Here is a 26093-nt window from a genome sequence, read left to right on the forward strand (position 1 = left end):
GCCTCTGCCTTGGTAGGGAAGAGGGTCCTTTAGCAAGGCAGGAGTGGTGCGGGGAGGGCGGCTGAGGGCCCTGTTTCCTCCCCCACCCCGAGTCATCCCTTTAGACTGCAATCACGGAGTGCCTGCTGTGTGCCCAGGGCCTGGTTCGGCTGTGTGCCCAGGGCCTGGTTCGGCTCAGGCCCACCCGCAGAGCTTGTCCTCAGCTGCTCCACACCAGAAGCAGGGCGCAGACTCTCTGCTCCTAATATCAATATTAAATACGAGTCATTCTAAACTTCTTGGGTGATTTTTTTCATTATCCAGCAATAGTAGGAAAACCATATTGGGAATGAAATCCCTGAGCTTGTTTTTTGGGGGTTTTTTTAAGATTTTTTTTAAATTTATTTTTTAATTTTGGCTGCATTGGGTCTTCGTTGCTGCACGTGGGCTTTCTCTAGTTGCGGCGAGCGGGGGCTGCTCTTCGTTGCAGTGCGCGGGCTTCTCACTGCGGTGGCTTCTCTTGTGGAGTGAGGGCTCTAGGCATGCGGGCTTCAGTAGTTGTGGCTCACGGGCTCAGTAGTTGTGGCTTGTGGGCTCTAGAGCACAGGCTCAGTAGCTGTGGCACACGGGCTTCATTGCTCCGTGGCACATGGGATCTTCCCGGACCAGCGCTTGAACCCATGTCCCCTGCATTGGCAGGCAGACTCTTAACCACTGCGCCGCCAGGGAAGCCCTTTTTTATGTTTTTTTGATGTGGACCATTTTTAAAGTCTTTATTGCTTCTGTTTTGCTTTGGTTTTTTGGCCTTGAGGCATGTGGGATCTTAGCTCCCGGACCAGGGATTGAACCTGCACCCCGTGCATTGGAAGGGGAAGTCTTAACCACTGGACCACCAGGGAAGTCCCCTGAGCTTGTCTTTAAATGTTGCTGTTGTGTAGGCACATGTCAAGCCCTGGGTAGGGTTTCTCTTTTTTAATTGAAGTCTAGTTGATTTACAGTGTTGTATCAGTTTCTGGTGTACAGCAAAGTGATTCGAACTCAAACCCCAAATTCCTAAGGGTTTCTCATTTTTAGTTCTGTGTTTCTCAACTGGGGCCCTGTCGGCCTTTGAGCAGAACTGGTCTTCATTGTATGGGAGTGTCCCGCGCTTGTGGGCAGCTGTCCTGGCCCCTAGCCATTACATGCCAGTAGCATTTCCGGGCATTGTGACCCCAAACATGGCCACACGTTCCCACAGCCCTTCCACGCTGAGAACCACTGCATATATTGCCACAGAACCCAATTTTCAGCATGGCCTGGGTTTGCGTGCTCTTTGGAGCATAATGAAGAAAGAACTATTATATTTCTTCAAACTTTGTTTTAGAAAATTTCAAACCTTCACAGAGAACTTTGTTATTGTTTTTAAACAATGCTGAAGCTGTTGGATCCCCTTTGCTGAGAGCTCTGAGAAAGCAAGCTCCCTGCACGGCCCAGGCTGTGGGTGTCTGGCTGGTCTGTGGGCAGCTCTGGGTACAGCCCCACGCAAGGGAGCCGGAGGAGCGGTGGAGGGCGGGTCTGCAGGCCTTACTGCTCCTCTGGACATAGCTCTTTGCCTCAAGGGCTGCCCAGTAGGAGGGAACTCAGGGACGCAGGTGGGCAGGGCTGCATCTCTACTTCAGGACCCCTGGAGGGTTGGTGGGCAGGCCCTTGCCCTGCCCCTGCTGACCCTGAATCTGGACAAGTGACAGAGGCGAGGGATTGTGAAGGGAGCTTTGGGAGGAGTCCTAGGGTGAGGGCCTGGGGGCCATGGTGGACCCTACATCCTGTTCCTTGGCAGGACCTTGGACAGTTCCTGTGCCCTTGGGGAAGCTACCAGTGCTGTCCTTGGTCCGCAGGATCTAGCCCACCCCGAGTTGGGACTCGCACCTGCCACCACATCTCTGGTTCCATGTCCGTGGAGAACCTTGGCCTGCTTCTCCTTCCAGCCACTTGACTCTCCAGGTCTACCTGGAACTGGGCACCGCTCCCCTCCCGTGGTCTGTGTGTCCACTTTGCGTGCGGCAGTGCCCCAGGGCCTGCCACAGAACTGCTGCAGGAGGTCGGGGGGGCAATTCTCTAGGAATAATGAGGCCAGTGGGTGACTCCTGCCCTCTGCCTGAGAGGGACAGGCCTCTGGCTCTTCCTTTTAGGGACCGGAGAGTGCTTTCTGGTACTGCCATTGACTCAGATTGAAGCCACTCTCAGCTCCTAAGGGCTGAGCATCTTTCCGCTACTGTGGAAACTGCCACGTGGAGCAGCCAGAGCGGGTTTGACTGGATCCCAATCTGATTGGGGTGGGAGGACCCTGGTGTGACGGAAGCCTGGGTCCCCTTGCTCAAGTCCCCTACCTCTGGGCCTCAGTTTCCCCCTAGTCGGGTGGGCTTGTCTGGAGCAGATGAGACTGAAGTGCTGGCCCAAATGGCGGGAACCGCATCTGCTCAGGAGGTCGAGCACCGGGTGGGAGCTAAAGCTGTAGCAGGCTAGCAAGGCCCCAGGGTTGTGTGAACTGGGAGACGCAGTGGGTCAGACACTGCCCCGAGCTGGCCAGTCTGCCTCCATGCCCAGGCCTGTCTCCCAGCCTAGGGCCTTTGTACTGCAGTTCGGATCCCCCAGCCCCTCCTCAGAGAGGACTTTTCTCACCCACCGCAGGCCCCATCATTTTCTCTGTCCTTTGGGGCCCTCAGAACACATCCAACAATACTCTTGGCTGATTTATGTGCATTTTTTCCTTCCCTAAAATGAGTGTGAGATCTGAGGCAGGCACCCATGCTGTCTTCACATCCCCAGAACCTGCCCCAGAGCTGATGTAGTACAGTGGGGGCTCCTGATACCCATGGGTGGGAAGAATGTTGCAAACCCCAGGACAGGATGATCCTGGGGAATGTATCCCCAGACTCCTGCAGGGAGAGGCCACTGCCCAGCCAGCATCAGCTGCCACCTGGGGGCCCCATATAGTGTTTCCAGTCTGTCTCTTCCCTGAGGAGCCCCACACTCCTTGAGAAGCCACAGGCAACCCTGGCCGCAACCACGTGGGTACATGGTTGGGTGGGCAGTTTGTCCTGAGAGCTCAGGATGGAGCAAGCTGGGTGGTCAGGGAGGACTTCCTGGAAGAGGTGCCTCTGGCTTTAGCCTTGCTACATCCTTGGCCACTCTGATTCTACAGTGGGTGCCCGGGCCTTGGAGTTGGTACATCCACACAGGGTGAGGCCTGGGGTCACTTCCAGGTCTATAAGCTTGGTGGGGATGGGGTACTTGTCTGGGATAGAAAGTGACCTTTCCAGATGAAGCAGCCTGCCACAGATGGGGCATCCAAGCAATTGCCTGGGAATTGGGAGATTCTGGGCTCACCCTGTGAGGTTCTGAGGGCCCGACATAGTGACACCTTACACAGGAAAGGGAGTGAAGTCAGGCCTTAAAGCTGCAAAGGGCCAGACGTTGGGGAGCTGTGGCATAAGGCCTGGGAGCCGCGTGGTCCCTTCAGTCATGAGGATTGGAAGGTGCTGGGGGAGTGGGCAGGATGCATCTCCTGCGGGGTCTGGAGTGGGGGCAGGGTCTGACCAGCCTGGCTGGAAGGAAGAGAGGCAGCTGCATCTGCTGGATCAGCTCCGGGGCTGAGTGGAGGGCAGGGAAGGCTCCCCAACCCTGGGCCCAGGAGGGGGCAGGAAGACGAGGCTGCAGGAGGTGCTGGGCTGGGGGAGAGGAATGTGGGTGGGGGAGCTGGAAGAAGGTGGCTCACCCCAGCCCACGGTTGGCATGAGGTAGGGGACTGGGGGTGGGGAGAGGCAAAAGGGCCTGGCAGGATCTAGAAACAGCGCTGGGTCCAGGTCTGGGGTGGGCCGAGCCTGCAGGGTGGGAGGCCTGGCATCCTGCCCCTGGTGCCCCCTGCCCAGCCCCCTCTCACCACACCGCTGCGAGAATCCCCACAGACTGCACTGCTCCAGAAGGAAGCGCTGGATAAGCAGATGTGAGGAGAGCAGGCAGCCCAGTTATAGGAGGCACTGACAGCCCAAAGGAAATAATCCCTAATGGCAGACTTCAGGCACTAAGGCTGACAAGGAGGGATGAACCAGCTTGTGTTGGGCCAGACACACCAGCATTTGCAGGTGCAGGAAGGAGCCGGGAGGCTGTGTGGTACACGCGGGTGCACAGGTGGCCAGGAGCACGCCCTGCCCTCCCCCAACCCCACAGGCAAAATGCAGCCCACACTGCAAACCCCTGCAGAGGACCAGAGGCTGGCTGGAAACCAACATTTTATTGAGCTCTCCTCACCCCGCAGAAATCTATTCCAGCAGATTCTTTTTACCACGGGCATCATGGATACGGGGGTGTGGCCAGCACTCCCCCTGCTGCGCACTATTTGACCGACCCCAGAGAGGGAGACGCCTCCTCAGGACAGGCCCCCGCAGAGCGGGCCGGGGCCAGGAGAGCAGGTCATTAACCAGTAACGACCCCAGAGGTAAAATAAATTCATTTCTCTTACAAAAACAAGGGAAAAACTAGTATGAACCTCAGTGTCCCAGCACTCAGAGTTTAAATATAAAAAAGGGGCAATAGAAAACAGTTAAACGCCAGCCAAACCGACAAGGCCACCTCCAGGGTGGTGGCGGAGTGGGCGGGGGTCCAGCCCCACCCCACGCGGGCCAGCAGCGGGTCAGTGGAGGCGGCGCCCCCAGCTGAGCGTCACCACCAGCAGCAGGGACAGCGCCAGCTCGGGCCACGGGCTGGGGGACACCTGCGGGATGAAGGTGGGGACGAGTGAGGACCTCCAGCCTGCAACAGGCCTGCTCACTACACACCCGCTGTGTGGCCGCAGCAGGGACAAGGCAGGCGAGGGAGGGGCGGGGGAGAGCCAGTGGCCCTGAGGACATGGCAGGAGTGGAGGCCAGCCCACCAGGGGCTGCCTGTCTGCTGGGAACTGGTGTGGGGGCCGTTCTGCTGTGCTGGCGGGGAGGGAAGGGGAGCAGTCAGGGAAGCTGCTCAGGACAAGGAGCCGCTGTGAGCCACCAGTCTGCCGCATGGAGGCGATTCCTGGCAGAGGGAGAAGCACGGCTCAGGTGTGGAAGCAGGCAAGGATTCGTGCATCTGGTCCACAAGCCAGAGTCTCAAACCCAGAGGCCTTTGGGACCAGGCAGCAGTAGAAACGGGGGAAGCAGGCAGGACCGCGTAGTAGGGAGTGGTGCGGACTGTGGCATCCAGAGAGGGTATGCCCCGCGGGGCAGCTGCTCTGCAGCTGGCACCACTGGCAGGAATGTAAGTCAAGGTCATGGAATCAAGGCTTACCCTGTCCCTGAGGGTCAGGAAGCTCCAGAGGCTTCTGTTCTCCCTGAGGTTAGTGAAAGCCACCATAAAACTTCTAAGAACGTCCCTCAGTCCTATGTGGCTGTAGGGAAAAACAAGCTGTAAGACAAAGGGGAGCAGGGCCATTACGCAGGAACAGGGGCGGAGACGGCCTTGGCTGTAGGTGACAACTGTCACCCTATCCCCCTTCCCTGGGCGCCTCCACCAATGGGAGGCCTCTCTCCGTGGGCTGTTTGTGGTCCCGTAGTCATCCTGCTAGGGGTCTGGACTTGCGTCCCAGAGCCGGACCCAGGGCAACGCCCCGCTGCCTACCGGCCCAGAGGCAGGTCCAGGAGAGGAGGAGCCGTGTTCTGAGAGGCCCGGGCTCCTCAGAGGAAGGCTGCCTCCCCGGAGACCAAGGGACCGTGTCAGCTTGCATCCCGGTCTTTTGTGGTAGGGTCTCTCCGTCCCCACCTGGGCAATTCTGTGAGGTTCCGAGAACCTGCAAGGAAGCCGGCAATTCCCGGAAGCTGAGTCCTCACGCGAGAGCCCGTCCCATGCAGAAGGCTCCGCCCACACGGCTGGGCACAGAGCTCCGTCTTGGCTCACTCGGCAATTCCTGTCATTTTAAGTCCAGGCTCTGCTGGAAAGGGGCTACCTCGGCTCGATGAGGGGAGGACAGAAAGGCGCCGGGGTCTGTGGCCCAGGCCAGCTCCAGGAGCTGGGGACCCAGCGGGGGAAGAGGGAGCTGCGGGCTTCAGGGCTGCCCAGGAGCGGAGCCACCGGGGGCCAGCCCTGGTCTGTGGGGGTCCTGGGCCGGGCAGGGGCTCGTCACCTGTACACGGTCATCCGGATGGGCTCGACGAACTGGGGTAGCAGCAGCCTCAGCTCCATCTCGTCAGCAATGGAGGCCAGCTGCATGGCCAAGTAATGGGGGCCGTCACTGCAGGGAGGCCACAGGGAGCTAGCTGTTGCGCTGGTGACCCACAGCCCCAGACCGACAGGTTCGTCGCGAGGTTCGGGGGCAGGGAACCTTCACACACCCCTCCTCTGGCTCCCACTTTGCTTCAGAAGAAGCCCGTGGGGTCCCCTCCCCTGGAGTGCAAGTCCTAGACCCCGGGGAGAGGGCTGCCCAGGAGAAGCCTGTGCCCACCGCCCTCCCCTTGTGGGAGTGCAGGGAGACACTGAGAGCCTGTGACAGCAGTCAGCTTCCCTTTCCCCTCCCAGGATGACTGAGTGCCCCAGAGAACCCTGGGAGGGACCCTGGCACATGTCCCCTGGACCCCAATCCCGAGATTACCTCTGATGGCACCACCCCTTCTCAGAAAGGGGGGGCTACCTGGCCCCTGTCTAGGCCCCCCATTCTCACTGAATGAGTCCCTGATGGAAACGGGGCCGTGCACACGCCCACCGGGCACCTGGGCCAGCTTCAGCTCTGCTCTCAGCGGGCTGCCCACATTCCATCCCGGTGACTTGGCTGGGAATTCCCAGGATGCTGAGCCCCTCCCAGCCTAGCCTTGGCCATCTGCCCAGTCTGGGGTAAGGGTTTGCTAGGGAGGGCTGGCCGGCAATCAGGTAGTGGGTTGGGTTCAAGTCAGGCAACACTGCCCCGGGCTCCATCTACAGATGCAGCGTGGAAGGGCAGGTGGCAGATTTTCAGGTCCCTCCAGCCCTAAAGTCCCGACCAGTCCCAAACCCCAAGTCCAGGACCTAACGGCTAAGTGATTCCTGAGGCCTAAAGCAGGGGGAAGCATCCAGAACCCTGGTGCTGATGCTGGGAAAATCTCTTCCTGGCTGCCCTGACAACTGGGTCAGGTCTGCATCTGAAGTGGCCTCCTTCTGACTTTCTAAAACTGAATCCATCTCTTAAGAGGCCTTGAGGTGACTGTGGTCCTGAGGGCCAGGAGGCACCCTGTCTTAAGGCCACAAGCTTGAGTCATTTTGATGGCCAGTGCCATCCTGGGACTATGAATATGCTGGGTGCTCTGAGGGGCCCCTCTGTGAGCTGCTGTCAGAGCACAGCTGCCTCGCCCAGGGCACCTGCCTGCGTGACCACGCCCGGGGAATTTCCACTCTGCAGCCCTGTCTGGAGAACCCAGAAGACTCTGCTAACCACCCGGCCACGGTCACTGACCAGGAATGGGGGTGGGCGGGGCCCAGAGGCAATTGGGACCTACCTGTAGGGGGAGACAGGGTGGAACTCCAAGATATTGGTCACGCCGGGTAGCCCCTCACCTTGGTCATCCAGGAAGCCAGGGCCATGGTTTTGCAGGAAGGTGTACAAAAAGAGGTTCCTAGAGAGGGGTCTTGCTTGATACATTTCTTCTCTGAAGAAAAAAGAAGTAGACTGGATGCTTTGGGGTGTCACTCACTAGTCACCTTACCTCTACCCTAGCTTCCCCGGCATGAATCCTGCTGTGTATGCTTGCTGTGTGCCTCTGGGCAAGTCACCGTGCCTCTCTGTTCTGTCATACACCCCTCAGGGATTTGGAGAAGACTCATAAGCGCCCTTGCCTTTTTCTCTTTTTTTTTTGCGAAAAGAGAATCAGGGAATTCCCTGGCGGTCCAGTGGTTAGGACTTGGTCGGGGAACTAAGATCCGGAAAGCCGTGGGGCACGGCCAAAAAAAAAAAAGAGCAAATCAGACTACAAACGTATGTTTCTAATACTGGCCCCCAAGAGGCCTGTAGTCAGACTAAAAAACCCAAGTGTTTGGTGTCACAGTGGCCTAAGGCTGGGCTCCAGCAGGAGAGCCAATTCGTTGGGTTCTGCCAGGTTCCAATTGCTACGCCCCTCGAGCAGAAAAAGCAAATGCAAGCTACACGAGGAAAAGTCACCCACAATCCCAACTCCCAGAGGGATACTGCCAGTTTCTAAACACATTCACAGCACACACATTTTCAAAAATGGGATCACTCCTGGGGCAGGGAGCGGGGCGGGGGGGGACGAATTGGGAGATTGGGATTGACATATATACACTACTGCTGTGTATAAAGTAGATAACTAATGAGAACCTAAAAAAAAAAATGGGATCACTCCTTACATAGTATTTTATAACCTCCTTTCTTCGCTTGATGTCTCACCTCTCCACTCCCCTGGCTCCCTGCTAATAGAACTAGTTTTTGGGGTGGCCCTGATCTGTGTTCATCTAAGGCAGTCTGACACTCCTGTTCTCAGTTTCCCGGCACGCCTTGCAGCTAGTGGTGGGCATGTAACCCAGTTCTGGTCAATGAGGTCTCAGAAGTCTGACATGGGGGCTGAAAGGGAACAGACACGGCCTGGGCAGCTGTGTTTACATGTTCACATCATCGCTTGTGATGGCTGGTGAGGCCTGTGACCGTGTTCACCAGAATTTACCCCACACTGTATCAAACAGCCTTCAGTCCGGAATATAGTGAATGAAGAACCAAAGGGCCTGAGTTCAAATCCCAGCTCTTCCACTCAGCAGCTGTGTGATGTCACAGTTTTCTCATCTGTAAGGTACCCCCCCGCCCACTGGGCTGTTGGGGAATGAAGGAATCTCCTTTAAGTACTTTGAGCAGAGCCTGGAACACGGGGGGAACAGGCACTGTTATGACCTCTGTACTTCAGTCCATTATTCTTATAATAATAATAAATTGTAGGGAATTCCCTGGCAGTCCAGTGGTTAGGACTCCCCGCTTCCACTGCAGGGAGCACGGGTTCGATCCCTGGTCAGGGAACTAAGATCCCACGTGCCGCGGGGCACGGCCAAAAAAAAATTAATTGTATTAATAACTAATTGGCTTACACCCAAGTCTCCTGCTCCCCAGGCCAGAGTGGACCAGCGTTCATCCCTGAAGTGGACTACAGGCAGGACGTGCACGGGCACAGAGACACGGAGCTAAACAAGCACGCGTGCGCTTACCACGTGCTTTCAGCATTAAAGGGTGACGGCTGGAAATGCAAAGAAAGACAGGGCAGGGGCTTGTGGGCACACAGGTTAAGGTTCCTGGGTCCTCCAGGTGTCTCGGGGCAAGTCTGGACAAGTTATTCTCCACAATGCATCCAAACTGCATGCAGAGATGGACATGATGTCATCAAGGGCGCAGACAGGTATTTGGGGGGTCTGGGGCACTCTGGCCTTTGAGAAAGAAAACCACATAAGGACAGCATTGTTCCAGAGAGAATAAATGCCCAGAATTTGTATCAAAGAGAGATGGTTGTTTCAGTTTCCTGAGAGGGAAACAGTTTTACATCTGTTCCAGATGCAAGCTCAGTGTGAAAGGCAGGTCCGCTGGGGCTGGAGAGATCAGACGTGTAAACACAGCCACAAAGGCCACAAAAGAGCCCCGGCCTGACATATGCCACCCGCACCTGTCAGGACAGCCCCTTCCCCTGTAGGCTGAAAGGAGCTGTCAGGTCAGATCTGGTGGGTGGAGGGAGGGTGGCCCCGGGCAGGGTTGGGGGAAGGGTGCTGCCACCTGCTGAGGGCACCTGCAGGCAAAGTGTTAAGAGCAGGCCTGACCCAGCGACTCCCCCAAACCAGCAGGGAGGGTCACGGGGACTTTCCTAAGACCCCACACCCAGCAGAGGTACCACTCTGGGTGCCTAAATCTTCACACATTTGTTCTAGAGACTGCTGGGTATCGGCGAAAAGCCATGAGGTGAATCTAGATCCACCGGCCATCCTTGAGGAAAAAGTAAGACGACAAAACTAGTATGGTTTGAAGCCACTTCTGTAGCCAGGGGTGACTTTCATCCCTTCCCCTTTTGATTAGGGGAGGCTGAACCAAGGTCACAAATCCTACTCCCAGGCCCCGGACCCCCGCGGGGTTGGGGCGGTGCATGGACACCACTTTGGGGCGGGGTGGGCTCAATTAAGTTAGGTTTACCTTAAGAAAACTGTAAATGAGTCTTAAGCTAGATCAACATACAAAAAACAGCATTCCTACAAGGCAGCTAGAAAATATTATAGACAATAAATACATCTACAGAAATATAAGGGTTTTGATCAGGAATGAATTTAAGAAAGGATGCTTAAAATCTTTATGGACAAAAATTTTAAATTCCATTAACGGACTTAAAAGACCCAGATAAATGGAGACAGGTTTTAACACTGCACAGGTTGTAAGCCCTGTGAACTTGACCTTGTGTTAGGCTGGCATTTCAGGAATTGGGACCAGGAGCTCTTGCTGCCCTCAGGCCCCAGGCCCCAGGGTGTCTATGCAAATGGCTATTTTCCAGGGAAAGCTGCCCCATCAGGGAGACTGATGTCATTTGCATCAGTCTCCCTGATCCCTCACCCCTCCACCCCCTCCCCAGCCCCCTGAGCACAGGGCTCTTCTCTTCCCAGGGATGGCTTATGGTCCCGTAGACACCCTTCCCAAGGGGTCACAAGGGAACTTCACTGGGCACATGGCCTGAACCTCACCTTGACCCACCGTCTCAATATCCCTCGTCCCCAGTAGACATGCCTAGAATCCCTGGGCACCTTGTGTACCAAATGGGATGAGGGGCCCTACCAGGCAGGTGCCTGACCAGGGACAGGGGCTACTGGCAGCTTGGCCAGGCTGGGGGTGAGGCCTGTGCTGTGTCTGACCAGCTCCACGGATGGCTAAGCAATGGAGTGGTGCCTCCCCAACCAGACTGAACTGTTTGGGGGCAGGACCCGCGTCTGCACCTTCAGGTGGGTCCCCAGACCCCTCCGGACCTCTCTTGGGCTGGCCTGGGAAGAGAACAAAGACACCAGACTCTCTTCTCCCCTTGCTCATCATCTGAGCCCTGCACGGATGCTCCAAGACAGGTGGGGGAATCTTGGGTTAACGTCCTAACGCACCCACTCACTTGCGGTGAGATCTTGGGCCAGACCCTCAATTTCCTTATCTGTTAAATGGGGATAATGGTCCCAAGATAATAGGGTTCCTCTTCCAGGCAAGAACAAGCACTAATTGTCTTATAATTCTGGCTCGTGTCTGGGTATCTACTATCGTCAGGCAGTGATTTAAGCCCTCCCTGTACATGGATTAACTCTAAAATGCTCCCCACTTAATCCCGTATCTAAGTCAGAGAAGTGAAGGTTGAATCCAAGTCCTCTGCCCTCTTGCTTCTAGCCAATGCAAAGGTTCTGGCTGGTATCAATGGAGGAGAATCAGCAGTCAGGCCTAGGCTGTCCTTGGGCCTCTAGATCCGAGCGAGAGAACAGTGTGGCCAGAGGGCTGGGGGCAGGGTCCCTATGGCAGCCTGCCATCTCTGGTCCCTCCCAGCTACCGCATCACCCCAGTGGAGGCCCAGGGCCGGTCCCTCCTGTCTGGCCCTGCTCCTGCTGGGGTCTCCAATCTGATCTCCACTCAGCAGCCTCAAATCTGACCCTGCCACCCCCTCTTAGCTCCCCAGTCCCCTTGGGAGACATGCTACACCATTACCAGGGCCCTCTTCTCCCCCTGGTTGCCTTAGCCCTGCCACCCCAATCCTGGACCTGGTTCCCACCACACTACAGGGCACGTGCCCAGACGTGCCAAGCCTCTAGTCTTTGCCTGGGCAGTGCCACTGGCCATCCTCAGTCTCCTTTTGACATCCCTGTTGGTCCCTGCTGGGTGTCCTTGGGTAAGTCAACCTCTGTGCCAAGCTTACTCACTCCTCAATGAGGACGCTAGCAATAGCCATTTCACGGGGGACAAACAGAAGCTGGGACTTCCCTGGAGGTCCAGTGGTTAGGACTCCTGAGCTTCCACTGCAGGGGGCCCGGGTTCGATCCCTGGTGGGGGAACTAAGATACCGCAAGCCACATGGTGTGGCCAAAAAAAAAAGTAAAAAGAAGCTGCCCTTACTGTTAATCTCTGCTTCCTGGCACACAACACAGAGCAGATAAATGCTTGTCGAATGACTAAACAAAGCCAAGTACTGAGGTCACTGCAGCTGCAGATCCAGGAGCCTGAACTGGTTTCAAGCATCTATTTTTTTCCAGCATATTTGCAAATGAGTAGTTTAAAACCCTTCTTTGGTGAAAGGAAGGCACACCCACCCAGGCTGCAGCCCACACACACCCTCCTGCACATGCAGTGGGGACCCGTCTTCCTCCAGAGCTCCGGATGCAAACTGCTGTCCCCACAGCCGTGAGGACGCCTGCAGGGCTTGGAAGGGAGGGCAGGCTCTGGACCAGCCAGCCTGCAGTGTCACTGGCCGTGTCTCTTCCACACACACACTGAGATGGGAACAGCTGCCCCCTCTTTGGAGGGGGGACCCTCAGTTGCCCGAAGCCCAGCCTTCCCCCTGTCCCTGCAGGCCTTGCAGCAAAGCAGGAACAGGTGATGACCCCTCTGGGACCACATCAGAGCCATCTGGTAAATGCAGTCCTGGGTGCCAGGCCAGTGGCTGCTGGGTGGATCCAGCTGGAAAGCCCTGGTCCCCAGTCTTTTCCTTTGGGGCTTCCCACCCCCTCCATGAGCAGGGCAATGCCCTGGCTTACAGAGCACCCAATGCTCAAAGCGTCAAGTGGAAAAGCCCTGACCTCAGCAAGACAGACCCAGCTTCCAGTCCCAGCTCTGCCACGGCTGTGTGACCAGAACCAGAGAGGGCTCTCTAGCACAGAAGCGGCACAGCCTCCAGGACTGTTCAGAGGAATAAAAGATACCACTGTTGCCCATTTTCTGCCACCTAGCAGGGGCTCCACAGCTGGTTAAGAAATCAACAGACCCAGAAGGGATTGGGAAACAGCTAGCCCCTACTTCTCTGGGGGCCAGTTTGACAGTCTCTACCAAAGTCACAAATGCACACAAGCCTTTGATTTCTGGAAATGCATCCTCCAGTGAGGCCGGCCTGTACCTGGCAGGATCTTGCTGGGCCAAGATCCTGAAGGTGCATGCACACAGCAGGGGGCACGACTTAACTGTGCTGCTACAGGGGTTAAGAAGAAAAGACAAACACCTCCACCTGCGTGAGTGCATCTCCTGAAGGAGAAAGAAGATTAGTAAAGAGGGGAAGGGGCCTCTCTGGGACAAAGGTAGGAAGGAGACTGAATTTTTACTATAAATGTTTTCCTCTTCCTGAACATGTGCTGGTATCACTGATTCAAAAAATAAAGCAAAAGCAACTGTTTCAAGTTCATAGCTTTAATTTGCGGTCTGAGATACTGATGTTTGTCTTAAAGGTCTGTTTCAGGAATCAGGCATCCAACCCCTCCCCAGCCCCACTCCCCGCCCCTGCACCACCGCTCCCTCCCCACCTGGCAGGAGAGGTCCAGACTTAGTAACCTGCAGATGCCCCAAGCAGCTGGTCTGACGTGGGTGGGGCTCACTTCCCTTAAGTGAAGGAGAAATACCTGGGGAACAAGGAGAGAGGAAAGAAAGGAGGGAGAGGGAGAGGAAAGTAAGGAGAGGGAAAGGTTATTTCAAGCAAAAGGTTGGAAATTCACCTGTGGGGTGGGCAGGAGTTAGAAAGCTGCAGCTTGGAAGGGACCCCCCTCAAGTCCTACTGCCGCAGCAGCACCGGAGCCCTCCCTCCACCTTGAACCCCAGCACAGGTGCTGGCCTGAGCCACCTGGGACCAGGCACAAACACTGCCAGCCACCGAGCAAGAGATCCAGGCTTGGCTTGGCTTGGCTTCCGGCTGGGGTGGCCTCAGGCAAAGGCTGCCCACTCTGGGCCTGGTGCTTACCGCTCAGTAACCCCACACCCTTTTTATTTGCATCTAGAGTCCAGCCTCCGTCAGGACTCGGGGTTGCAACAGGGTAGGGCTTGTCACACACATACGCGGGAGGAGCTACATTAAATCTGGCCTCAACCCCAGGACACACCCTTGGCCGCAGTTTAAGGTCACAGTTTGGCTGGAGTTGCTCAGGGCTGACTGGGCTCCAGGTCCCCAGCGCCTGGCCCGATGAGCTCCGGAATGTCAGCGGAAAGAACGATGCAAGACCAGCGCCCCCGTCTCCTCCCCACCTGGGCAGGTTGGCCCCGCACAAATGGAAGGAGCTGGGGCCTCTGGGTAGCGTGGAAAGAAGTCACGATTAGCTGTGAGACAAGAGCAAGCTAAGGACCTGCTGTTTATGCAGCTGTTGACTTCTCACTGCTTACACAGTATTTATGAATGGAAACGCTGTAGCAAAGGGGCCCTGGGCTGGGTGCACACCTGGGTTCTGCTCCAGCTTGGCTGTGCTACTCTGGATAAATTCCTTAGCCCCTCTGGACCCCTAATTCTTCACTTGTAAAACAAGCATTGGGGACAGATTCTTTTCTGTCCTTTCCTGCTCAAATATCCATTAAAAAAACAAACAAACTGTAGAGAAAGTGTAAAAGATTAATAATTCTCTTGACAACTAATTTTGAAATGGTTTTCAACCAGTTTGCTGAGGTCTGAAAGTTTCTGTCCCGCCCCAAATTCCTCAGTCGAAAACCTAATGCCCAGTAATGGGAAAAGGAGGTGGGGCCGCTGGGAGGCAAACAGATCATGAGGGCTCTGCTAGTGGGTTTCCTCTCTTCTAAACGAGGCCCATGAGAGCTCCCCTCCCCATCCTCCACTGAGGATACAGGAAGTCTGGGGCACCCTGACCTTGGACTTCCAGAATCCAGAACTGTGAGAAATACATGTCTGTGGCTTATGAAGCGTCCAGCTTGTGGTATTTTGTAAGAATACACACTTCAATGAATTGAACAGAAAAAAGGCAGGGGAAACACGGTGAGGAGACCCTGGAAGGCCAGGTCGGAAGGGATCCCAGTCGACCAAGTCCTGCTGACACCCCTGTGCTTCTCCATCACCATTAGAGAGGAAAGGTGCCAAGATACCGCCTGGGTCTGCCGTTTAAGAAGCACGTATTTCAAACAGTAAATGCCAAACAGTAAATGCCGAAGAGGGTGTGGAGAAAAGGGAACCCTCCTACACTGTTTTTGGGAATGTAAACTGATGCAGTCACTATGGAAAACAGTGTGGAGTTTCCTTAAAAAACTAAAAATAGAGCTTCCATAGAATCCAGCAATCCCAATCCTAGGCATATATCTACAAAAGGTGAAAACTCAAATTCAAAAAGATGCATGCACCCTCAATGTCCATAGCAATGTTATTCACAATGGCCAAGACATGGAAACAACCCAAGTGCCCATCAACACATGATTGCTTTTAAGATGTGGTGTGTGTGTGTGTGTGTGTGTGTGTGTGTGTATATATACACAATGAAATATTACTCAGCCATAAAAAAGAATGAAGTATTGCCATTTGCTGCAATATGTATGGACCTAGAGATTATCACACTCAAACAGAGAAAGACAAATATTACATGATATCACTTATATGTGGAATCTAAAACAGCACAAATGAATTTATTTACAAAACAGACTCAGACACAGAAAACTTATGGTTACAAAAGGGGAAGGGGGGGATAAATTAGGAGTATCAGATTAACAGATCCACACTATCATATACTATTTTTTTTTTTGGCCGCGCCAGGCGGCACGCGGGATATCTTAGTTCCCCAACCAGAGATCGAACCCGCTACCCCGTGGAGTCTTCAACACTGGACCACCAGGGAAGTCCCCACACCATCATATATAAAATAAACAAGGATTTACTGTATAGCACAGGAAACTACATTCAGTGTCTTGTGATAATCTATAATGGAAAAGAATTTTTAAAAATATATACTGTTGGGGCTTCCCTGGTGGCGCAGTGGTTGAGAGTCCGTCTGCCGATGCAGGGGACGCGGGTTCGTGCCCCTGTCCGGGAAGATCCCACATGCCGTGGAGCGGCTGCGCCTGTGAGCCATGGCCGCTGAGCCTGCGCGTCCGGAGCCTGTGCTCCGCAACGGGAGAGGCCACAACAGTGAGAGGCCCGCGTACCGCAAAAAAATATATACATATATACTGTTTCTGAATCACTTTGCTGTACACCTGGAACTAACACAATACTGTAAATCAACTATACTTCAATTAAAGTTCCTAAGAAGAATTTAAGTGAAGGACTACGCCCTGCTTTCTTCAGTTCTGGGTCTCCCTCCAGCGCTGTGGCGTCTCAACCAGTCACGAGATCCTGTCACGGAGCGCTCCAGTCAGCAGTCTTGGGGACTCCCATTTCCTCCCTGGGACAGATCTCAGCTCCCCACTCCCACCTTTTCACACCCTCAACCCCACCTTTACACCCTCCCTCTGCCTTCCCCAGGTTGGCGTCGGGGACCTGCTTCTTCCTCCAGGCCCAGCCCAGAACCCACCTCGTTCCAGGACAGAATTATCTGTTCCGTACCCAGCATCCTGTGTAAACAGACCTGGATTAGGCACTTAGCCCATTACGGGTCTCATTAAATGTTTACCTGTCTATCTGCCCCGGCTTGGAGCAGGAACCCTGTGAGCGGGGACAGCCCAGTGGGAACCAGACAGTACAATGTCCAATAGAATGAGGGAACTGGGCTCACAGGACAGTCAGCTCCTGGCTGGGGCACCCTGGACTGGACAGCCTCACCTTTTGAGAGGAGGCAGAGGCTGCATGCATGGTATACGGTCAGCGCTCACTAATGGGAAGCTCTCGTCTGGTGAGCCTGGAGCTCAGGAGAGGCGCATGCCCACCCTGTGTCAGAGCTGGGATTTCCCGGATGCGTCATTGTTGGCACACGGGAAATCCGGCCCATCTCCCTGCCTGGACTCAGAGCCTCCTCTGAGGTCCAAGCCAGACACAAGTGACCCTCCCCAGATAGCCACGTGGGGCTGCCCGCTCCGGCCCAGAGCTTGCATCTCCTGTCAGACTCTGGGTGACCCCGTGTCTTCTCCCACCTCCAGAAAAACAGGTTTACCAAGCAGTGCCTGACGAGGCCCAGCGGGTGTTTTGTGTTGTCACATCCTAATATTGACACTAGGATAATCAGCTGCCCTCCCCGAGCCGCCCCAGTGCCCTGACCACCAGGCCCGCCTCAGGGCCAACGAGGGACTTGGACCGGGGACTTATTTGCTTACATCCAGGGCCCGGCCCCAACCAACCCGCGGCAGGACAAAGCCACGACTGCACACGTCCACTCCAGACCCGCTGCAGGCTTCCTGGTGGCCGCCGACAACAAAATCCCGAGCGTGCCGGGAACTTCCTTGAAACCCCTTGGAATTGTTCTGAGCCAAGAAAAAAACAGCCGGACTCTCGTGGGATCCACTATGTCCACGGCAGGGGAAGCAAGAAGCCATTAATTGTCTACAAACTTAATGGGTTCACTAAAAACAGGATGCTTTCCAGGGAGAGGGGAAAACACCTCCGAGGTCAGGGTCAAGACCCACCGATGGATGGAGCCCTTCGCGGTGTGCCCCCTTCCATTTACTAGAGGATTGGACATGAAAAAATGGACTATAAAACTGCTGCTTTCTTTGCAGCTCAGTTTTTATACCTACTAACCACTTAAGAAAATTTACAATAAACATACATACAACCCTCTAACCAGCTTCTTCCCAGAGTGCCTAGGCTGTGACGGGCACTGGAGATGCTCTAATGAGTGTGACCTTTCTAAATTCCTCTTCTAATGGAACTACAGGCTAGTGTAAATCACACGAAGTGAGCACACATAATTCCCACACTGTCTCGAGTGTCCTGAAGACAGTATAGTCAAGTCTTAGGCCAGCCCACACTCTGGAGTGTTTCTCCCAAGACTGTTCCTCACTTTCTGAGACGGACCACATTCTGTCTATGGAATGTGTATCTCTCTAAATAAATCCACTTCTTACCTATCCAAAAAAAAGGTACTAGGCCAGAGGGACCGCTGGGAAGAGTGGGAGGGCTGTGGTTTTAGATCAGGTAGTCAGGGAAGACTTCTCAGAGAAGGAAGCAACTGAGTTGAGATGATGTGTCTGACATGCACAAAGCCTGTGCCGTTAAGTACATCACTCCATTTGTTTTAGGCCTCACACCCCCCCATGCAAGGCCACACAGAATCCCTGATGCTTGGAGAAATATTCCTGCTGACATAGTTCCACCAAAAAAAAGAAAAAGAAAGACCACCTGGCAGCCATCTTAGAAGATAGATTAAATATGTTCTCCACCCTTGCAGTGGTTAAGAATCCGCCTGCCAATGCAGGGAACACGGGTTCCATCCCTGGTCTGGGAAGATTCCACATGCTGAGGAGCAACTAAGCCCGCGTGCCACAACTACTGAGCCTGCGTGCCACAACTACTGAAGCCCGCGCACCTACAGTCCACGCTCCGCAACAAGAGAAGCCACCGCAGTGAGAAGCCTGCGCACCACAACGAAGAGTAGCCCCCGCTCACCGCAACTAGAGAAAGCCCGCGCGCAGCAACACAACGAAGACCCAGCACAGCCAAAAAGAAATTAAAAAAAAAAGTTCCCCACGCTAAAGGACATTTTGAGGCACTCCCTGAAAGCCCACGCTCTGGAAGCCACCCTCTCCAGACCCCTCAGGCATTTTAAACCAAACCCAAGCAAAAATAAACTTGTACAGTCTAATGTTGGTAAGGCTGAAGAAGCCACAGTGACCTTGAGGTTAAAACGGTGGGAAATCCCCAAATCCTGGAACGAGAAGGGAGGGGAGATGGGGGGGTGGTACACAGACAAGCAGCACCAGCAGCCAGGTGCTAAGACTGGAATCCAGGCCATTTAGGGATCAGGTGCAAATCACCCAAAAGGTGCTGTTCCTAAGGACCCATTCCAAGGGCATGTCCAAAATAAGTAGAAATAAGATTAAAGTGTTAACTCCAGAGAAGTCAGTAACAGCCACCAACACTTGGGGATGGTGTTCCTCCGTCCCTGTTGGGAAACCTCGTGGACCCATTTTACAAAATGAGCAAACTGAGGCTCAGAGGTGGAGTAGCCCGTCTAAGACAACACAGCTGGAAAATGGCTGCGTGGAGAGTTTGGCCTGGCTTCTAGGAAACGGCTCATAATGCCTCCTGAACTATGTCTCAGTTTCTCCATCTGTAAAATGAGGCCTACCATCCTTGGAGGCTGGCCGGCACAGAGCCTTCCCTAGCGTAGTAAGGATAAAGCCGATAACCCTCCCTTCCTCCCTTCCTCCCTTCCTGGGCAGCTGGAGCAAAGCCTGCGCAGAAAACCAAGCCACATGGGTGCTTGAAAAACAGCAGCGGCAGCAAGAGCAACAGCAGCAACACCCGGCCCCCAGGGTGGCTCCTCCTGGCGAAAATTACGGTAACAATGAACGGTTTACAAAACGACTCACACCCAGGAGGTAACGAGCCCGGGGCACCCCACCCCCACCCCCAGGGCTGGTTGGGGCCGCGCGGGGCTGGCGGCTGGAGCCCTCTTGGTCACCGGATAGAACGCGTCCGGCGGCCCCTCCAGCGCCGCGGCGCCCGGCGGTCCCCGGTTTACACAAGCGAGCCAGGCGCCTTCCCCGCGGGTCGCACCTGCACTGAGCGTGGGTAGGAGGAGGGCGCCGCGCCCGCTCGGCGCGCAGTTCCTGTTCCGGACTTCCCCGCGTCCCGAGGCCGGCCGGTCTCGGGCCCCTCGAAGGTGCGCGGCTCCGGGGCGCCCCGGCGTCGGCGGGGACCGGTGCTCGACGCCATCTTCCGTTTTTTGGTGACCGCGCGGCTGTACCGTCTCGGCCCTGGGCCTTGGCCCTGGGCTGGCAGCCCCGCTCTCTGGCCCGTCCCCCGAGGACGTGGGAGCCCGGCCCCGGAGGCCGCGCAGGAGGGAGGAGCGGGGCGATGCGGCGCCGGGTTCCCGGGGAGCGGCGCAGAGGGGCCGCCCCATTGCACAGATGCGGAGACTGAGGCCCGCAGGGGCCCCGGCTGCCACGGTCGCCAACCGGGAACTGGAGCCCCCGCCAGCGAGGAGGTGTTTCGGAGCCGGGGTCCCCAGACGTCGCCCGCGAGTAACACCCGGGACACGGAAACCTGGGTACGGGTCCCCCACCTTCCAGCCGGCGCCCAGGGCAGCCCCTGGGCGCTTACCTGCCGGGCTCGGGCTGGGCAGAGGGGCGGACGCCAGCGGAGTTAGGGTCACAGCAGCGGGGGCAGGGCTCAGACTCACCTCGCGTCGGCGGTGGCAATGGCGGTGACGGTGGCGGCGGCCGCAGCTCTCGAGCCGGGAGGCGTATTGTCTACGGCTAGGGGCCCGCGCGCGCGACCATATAAAACGCCGGGCCCCGCCCCGGCCCGCCCTCAGGGCCGCCTCCCCGGCCAATAGCACGGACTCCAGGACCCAGTCGGGTCCGAATGGCAACAGAGCTGCTACAAGTGTGATCTGTTTACTTGTTTACTGTCTTTCTGCCTCCTGCGGTCTGCAGGTTTGTTTTGTCGCGTGCGCTGGTTTGCTCCGGGGAATATTTGTGGATGAATCCCCTGGCTGCATTTGGGTGGGTATTCCGGGATCTTTATATCCTCAAAGAACTCCTAGGGGATTGATGCTTTTTTCTTGCCCGCGAGGCTCAAAGAGGACTTAATGACCTGCTAAATGACAGCATGAGTTCAGCGTTCAAATATTGGCGCTCTTAGTGCTGGCAGCTTCAGGAGTTAGGTTTTGTTTGGTTTTTTTTTTTCTTCAATTTTTTAAACTGTGGTAAAATGCACATAGCAAAATTTGCTATCTTTACTATTTTTAAGTGTACTGTTCACTGGTATTAAATACATTCATGCTGTTGTGCAACCATCACCACCATCCATCTCCATAACTCTCCATCTTTCAAAACGAACTGTATACCACTAAAAAATGACTCCCCGTTCCTCCCTCCCCCAGGTCCTGGCAACCATCAGGCGTTAGGTGTTTTTAAGCCTATTTCACAAATGTGAAAACTAAGACTCAAACTTCTGTAGAAACAGCATCAGCAGCATTCCACCAAAGCCTGGGGTCTTCCTGCCCCACTCCTTCCCACCCCGCATCCTTCCAGCTGCACCATCCGTCACACCTCCATTCCCACTGCCATAGTGGGGGCAGCCCGCCCTGCTCTGGCGCTCCTGGGCCTAGGGGGAGATGGGTGGCAGAGAAGGGCCCCCAAAGCCTCGGGGGAGGGACGAGAAATCAGAAAAGGTCCAGGTTGGGTGGTACCCAGCCCTGGGGTGGGCTAAGGAGGTGTAGGGTCTCAAGTCCCCAACCTGTTATTGCTGGGGTGTGTTGAGGTAGAGGAATGCAGAGCAGAGCACTGGGGTTACAAAGTAGCTGTTGTCCCAGGAACAAAACAAAGCTTGTTTACCTCAGTCCTGCTGCCTATTGGAACAGAGAAACAGCAGTGTCCGGGGAGCTCCCCTCCCCTTAGTTCTGCCATTTGCTACCTGTTGGAGATCCCCTCACCCCTTCTTCCCACCTCTGGAGTGATGACACTGATACGGATTTTTCCTTCATTGTTCTCATCTGTGAAATGGGATGACGGCATGCCCCCTCCCCCCCCCCCCCCCCAGAGAAGATAATCATCAAATGTTTAGTAAACTCCCAGCAGAGTTTAAGCTTCAAGGCCCCTCCCACCCTCTCTTCTGGCCTCTTCTGATTTTGTAATCCTTTCTTTGAGGGCCTCCCAAATCACATTGACTCCAAGCCCTACAACTCCTGGATTTCCCTGGGCTGCTAATAGCCACAGGGTGCTTTACAGGCAGAGGGAGGAGCCCTCCAAAATAGGGACCTCTCTCCAAAAGCAACTCTTCAGATGAGAAAACAGACTCAGAGGGGAAGCAATGGCATGGTCTCATCTATGTGTGTAAGAATGCTTCCAGAGGGGTCTCAAGGCTGAAGCCATGGTGCCAGGTACAGAGTAGGCATTCAGTAAACATTAGCGGAACAGCTGGAGGAAGGAGGACAGTTTAGGGACAGATGGAGGATAGAAGTGCCCAAGGAGGCGGTGGGTGAAAATATTTGCCTTGCAAGGTCCCCAAATAATATGCAGATCAAATGGACAGGAGGAAGCAAAAACCTTTTGAATGGGAATTGGGCCTGTAGAAGGCCTTGCCTTCCTATCAGTCCAAAAAAGATTAGATGGCAAATGATAATAGCAGTAACAATAACAATAGTAGCTGCCAGGATCTCCTCAGATCCCTCAACCCCAGGGCTAAGCACTTTCTATTATCACCTATAATTCTTACCACTGTCCCATGTTGCAGACACCAGTATACCCACAAAGGGTCCATGTACAGGCAAGAGAGACCTTGTGGACCCATTTTACAGATCAGGAAACTGAGGCTCTGAAAAAGGAGGCCAGCCACTTGCCCAAGACCACCCAGCCCTTAAGCAGCAGAAGCAGATTGAAGCCTGGGTCTCCCTACTCCTGCTGCAGTGTCCTTTCCACCCTCCATGGCTGGCCTCCAAACCTCCTGGGCCTCACCTTCCCCTTCCCCATCGGGATTTGCTGGCCTGTCCCAGGGCCATCAGGCTGTGGATCCTGCTGTCAGAAAACACCATGATCCCGTGGGCAGTCCCTTCCTTCCCTGGGAGCCTCCCTCCTGAACAGCTGCCTGCTCCGGAGCCTCTGGAGCCTCCGAGTCCCAGGCAAGACCCTCCTGCCGAGGCCGTGACCATGTCTCTCCGCAGTTCAGGGATCCATGACCCAGCAGACCCTCTGCTCCAACTTAGGGTTGAGTTTTGTCCTTACTGTGACTTTCTCTGATCATTCATTTAACAAATATTGACACCTACCATATGCCAGGCAGGGGGGTAGGTGATGGGGATCTAGAGAAGACACATTCATGGCATTAATACAGGGCCCACATCCAAGTGGGGGAAACAGTGGAGGAGAAACCAGTGACAGGAGAATAGAACTCTGGGCAGCTGGGCACACAGCATGCACTCAAGGAGGGAGAGTAAAGCCAGGCAGTGTGTGAAGAGTGGGGGTGGGGTGGGTCTTTTAACCAGGGTGTCAAGGGAAGCCTCGGTGAGGACGCAACCTTCCTGCAAAGGCTTGAGAGAAGTGAGGACGCCTTGCAGAGAAATGAGAACATTCCTATGAGAACATTCCTCCAAGGCCCAGGAGGGGAGGAGAGGGCAGGTGGGAGCCCCAGGGAGAGGGCTGGCCAAGCATGTTTGCCAAGTGCTGGCCTTGGCATCCAGGACCCACCTGTGGAGCCAGACGCCAGAGCAGGTTTTAAATGGCTGTCTTTCCACGTGCCATCCCAAACTATTGTCCCAGCCTTGGGACACCTTACCTGGAAAATCCTCCAGCTTTGACAGGGACTTTGTAATATCAGGAGGGACCCATCAAAGGGCTTCGAGGTTCTCTCCTGAGCTGGGCCTGAGCTTCTTGCCAGGAGCTAGAGCAACCTCACGGTGACATTCCACCCACGCCCACCTGGTGGACACCTTGTGGGGATACCTTCCCAGGACAAGAGGCTGTTGAGAGCCTGGTGGGCTGGGCGTGTTGCCTGGGTGAGTTCAGGTACCCTGCGTGGCCTCCTGAAGGGTAGATCTCCTCACTTTACGGATGAAGAAACCGAGCCTCGGAGATGGGTCCTAAGAGGTCCATGACCACACAGCCAAGAGATTGCAGGGCTGGGGCTTGAACCCAGGTCTCTCTGACCTGTCTGATTTGGGGGTCTGTAGCTAGGCTTCAGGAAGTCTGTGAACCCCCTGAAGTGAAACAAAATGGAAATTGGGGTAAAAGCATTTTCTGGGGAGGGAACCTGCAGCCTGGTGGGTGAGGGCTGGGACTTCGGGGCCACACAGCCCTGAGTTAGAATCCCGACTCTGCCACCTAAAACTTGCGTGGCGTCAGGTAAGTGCTTGGGCCTCTCTGAGCCTCAGTTCCATCCTCTGTGAAATTTCCCACCTCCCAGGGCTGCTGTGAGGATGAACACACAGGAAGCCCTCAGCGTGATGCCTGGTACCCAGTAGGTGATGGGTAAACCCAGAGGCTCTTATTGCAGACAGGGATTAAAAACTGCGGAAGAGTTTGAGGGAATTCCCCGTCGGTCCAATGGTTAGGACTCCATGCTTTCACTTCCAAGGTTGTGGGTTCAATCCCTGGTCAGGGAACTAAGATCCTGCAAGCCGCGGTGCAGTCAAATTAAAAAAAAAACAAAAAGCAAAAGAACTGGTGAAGAGTTTGACATATTCACAAAAGAAACTGTATCTTGGAGATGCGTCATTTATTAAATGAAATACACTTTACAGATCAGTGTGTCCAGTACAATCCCACATTAAAAAAAAAAATCCATATAGAAAAGTCTAGAAGGAAATACAGTCCTGCAAAATGGGAATAGTGATCGTCTCTGGGCATAAGGGTGATAGGTGGTTTAATGTTTGGCCTTGTGTTCTTCTGTATCTTCCCAGTTTTCTATACAGAAGTACATTAACTTATGCTAGTATCCGAAATACATCACTTTTTATTCCAGGAAGAGGAAGAAAAGTATGTTTGGTCTCATCCCAGGCCGGAGCTGAGCCAGAGACAGCAGCAAGCGCCTTTTGCTCCGAGTGAGACAGAACCAGGCTAGAGTACACAGTGGGGCTTAGGCAGGAAGTACAGGAGCTCAGAACCAGGATAGAGTACACAGTGGGGCTTAGGCAGGAAGTACAGGAGCTCAGGAGAGGGAAAACTAAGAGCTGGGATCCTAGAGAGGAGGCAAACATATCAGGAAAGGCTTCCTGGAGGAGGAGGTATTTGAAGGCACCCTGGAAAGGGGCTGGATTCCAACTGGAACAGAAAAGTGGGTTTGGCCTTATTGCCCTGTGGGTACCTGGGAACCATGGAAGGCCTCTGAGCAGAAGAGGGAATAGACCTTTGGGAATTGGAATCTGGCAGCCATGTGGGGAGGTATTAGAGGGGAAATGATGCCCCGGAGTCTCTGAGAATGTCCAGGGCTCCTGAACGGGGAAACCCCAGCCTCCATCCAACTGATAACAGTGCCCAGGTTGCCCCTCCCCCAAAGCTCCGCCTCCTTTATTTTGTGTTCCACACCCAGCCATACTCACTGTCCTCCAGTTAGTGAGGCCCTCTGCGGACAGAGCTGTTGTGAAGCCTCTGGGAACCTTATCACATCCCCATTTTACAGGTAAGAAGACTGAGGCTCAGAGAGGCCAGCTGAGCTGCAGGGTAGAGAGGTGTGGATGCTGAGGGATGAGAGACGGGACCTTCCCTTCCCTGGCCTAATGCATCTCCCTCACTTGCTGGGGAACGGGGATGGTGACACCCAACTCACACATCATGACTGTTCCGGTCACCCAGTGGTTGGTGGGGCTACTGCTCCCCCTCTTCCCCGCTCGCTTTATCTTCCTTCACGGCACCTTCTGCTCTTTGCACATGTATTTACCTGTTTACTCGTCTATTGCCTGACTCCCTGCCCCCCACTGAGACTAAGCCAGACTTGGCTTGTTCACAGCTCATGTAGTAGGTGCTCCGTAAACACCTGCAGAGCAAGCGAATGCCTGAGGGTGAGCATTGTGGGGCCAACACGCTCGTCTATTTTTGGTCTGTTTCCTCCCTCTGTCCCTCCCTAGGTTTTCAGACGCGCAGACAGTTCTCCCCCTTGAAGGACATTTTTTTTTTTTGAACATCTTTATTGGGGTATAATTGCTTTACAGTGGTGTGTTAGTTTCTGCTTTATGAACGACATTTTAAAATTGCTCACGGCTTCCTTCTCTTCTTTAGCAAGGCGTGTGAGGGGAGGGTGACGCTTCTCCTTGTAGGACCCCATGTAGGGGGTGAGGATGACGGTTGTCCCTGGAGCTGTGAGGGAAGGTGGGGGGATTCACAAGGAGCCCATGGGGGTTGGTCCCTCTCGGAGTCTGGTGATGGTGGTCCCGGGCCGGGGAGTTGAACCTTTGCATGGCTCAGTTTCCCCTGGGCATTGGGTTCAGAGACCTGGATCAGGCCAGCCCTGCCTAGACTTGCTGCCAGGCAGGTGTAGACTGACTCTACACAGGGCCAGGCAAGGCTGTGTGACCGGTGTAGCCACGAGGACCCCAGGCTTCAGGGTCCGGAGTCCAGACTGTGTGACAGCTGAGGGCACTCGGCCTCT

The 26093-nt window shown here is 54.8% G+C and overlaps 1 protein-coding gene across 3 annotated transcripts; it reads right to left on the reverse strand.

Annotated features, from left to right (window-relative positions):
- Positions 1-809: 809 nt before the first annotated feature.
- BIK (BCL2 interacting killer) lies at positions 810-20262 on the reverse strand. 3 transcript variants are annotated; one of them, XM_024737602.1, is made up of 5 exons: positions 20191-20258; positions 7452-7601; positions 6110-6217; positions 5278-5377; positions 810-4729 (listed from the first exon to the last, which is right to left on the reverse strand). In XM_024737602.1, exons 2-5 carry the CDS (start codon positions 7592-7594, stop codon positions 4649-4651), a joined length of 432 nt encoding a protein of 143 aa, XP_024593370.1. In that variant the 5' UTR covers positions 7595-7601; positions 20191-20258; the 3' UTR covers positions 810-4648. The 3 variants fall into 3 exon arrangements, with proteins under 3 accessions (XP_024593370.1, XP_024593369.1, XP_024593368.1); XM_024737601.1 differs by lacking the exon at positions 810-4729 and adding an exon at positions 16426-16465 and having other exon boundaries at positions 4837-5377; positions 20191-20262; XM_024737600.1 differs by lacking the exons at positions 810-4729; positions 20191-20258 and adding an exon at positions 19566-20158 and having other exon boundaries at positions 4837-5377.
- Between the last annotated feature and the right edge of the window lie 5831 nt (positions 20263-26093).

This window comes from Neophocaena asiaeorientalis, unplaced genomic scaffold (genome assembly GCF_003031525.2).
Source record: "Neophocaena asiaeorientalis asiaeorientalis breed wild unplaced genomic scaffold, Neophocaena_asiaeorientalis_V1.1 scaffold242, whole genome shotgun sequence".
NCBI lineage: Eukaryota > Metazoa > Chordata > Mammalia > Artiodactyla > Phocoenidae > Neophocaena > Neophocaena asiaeorientalis.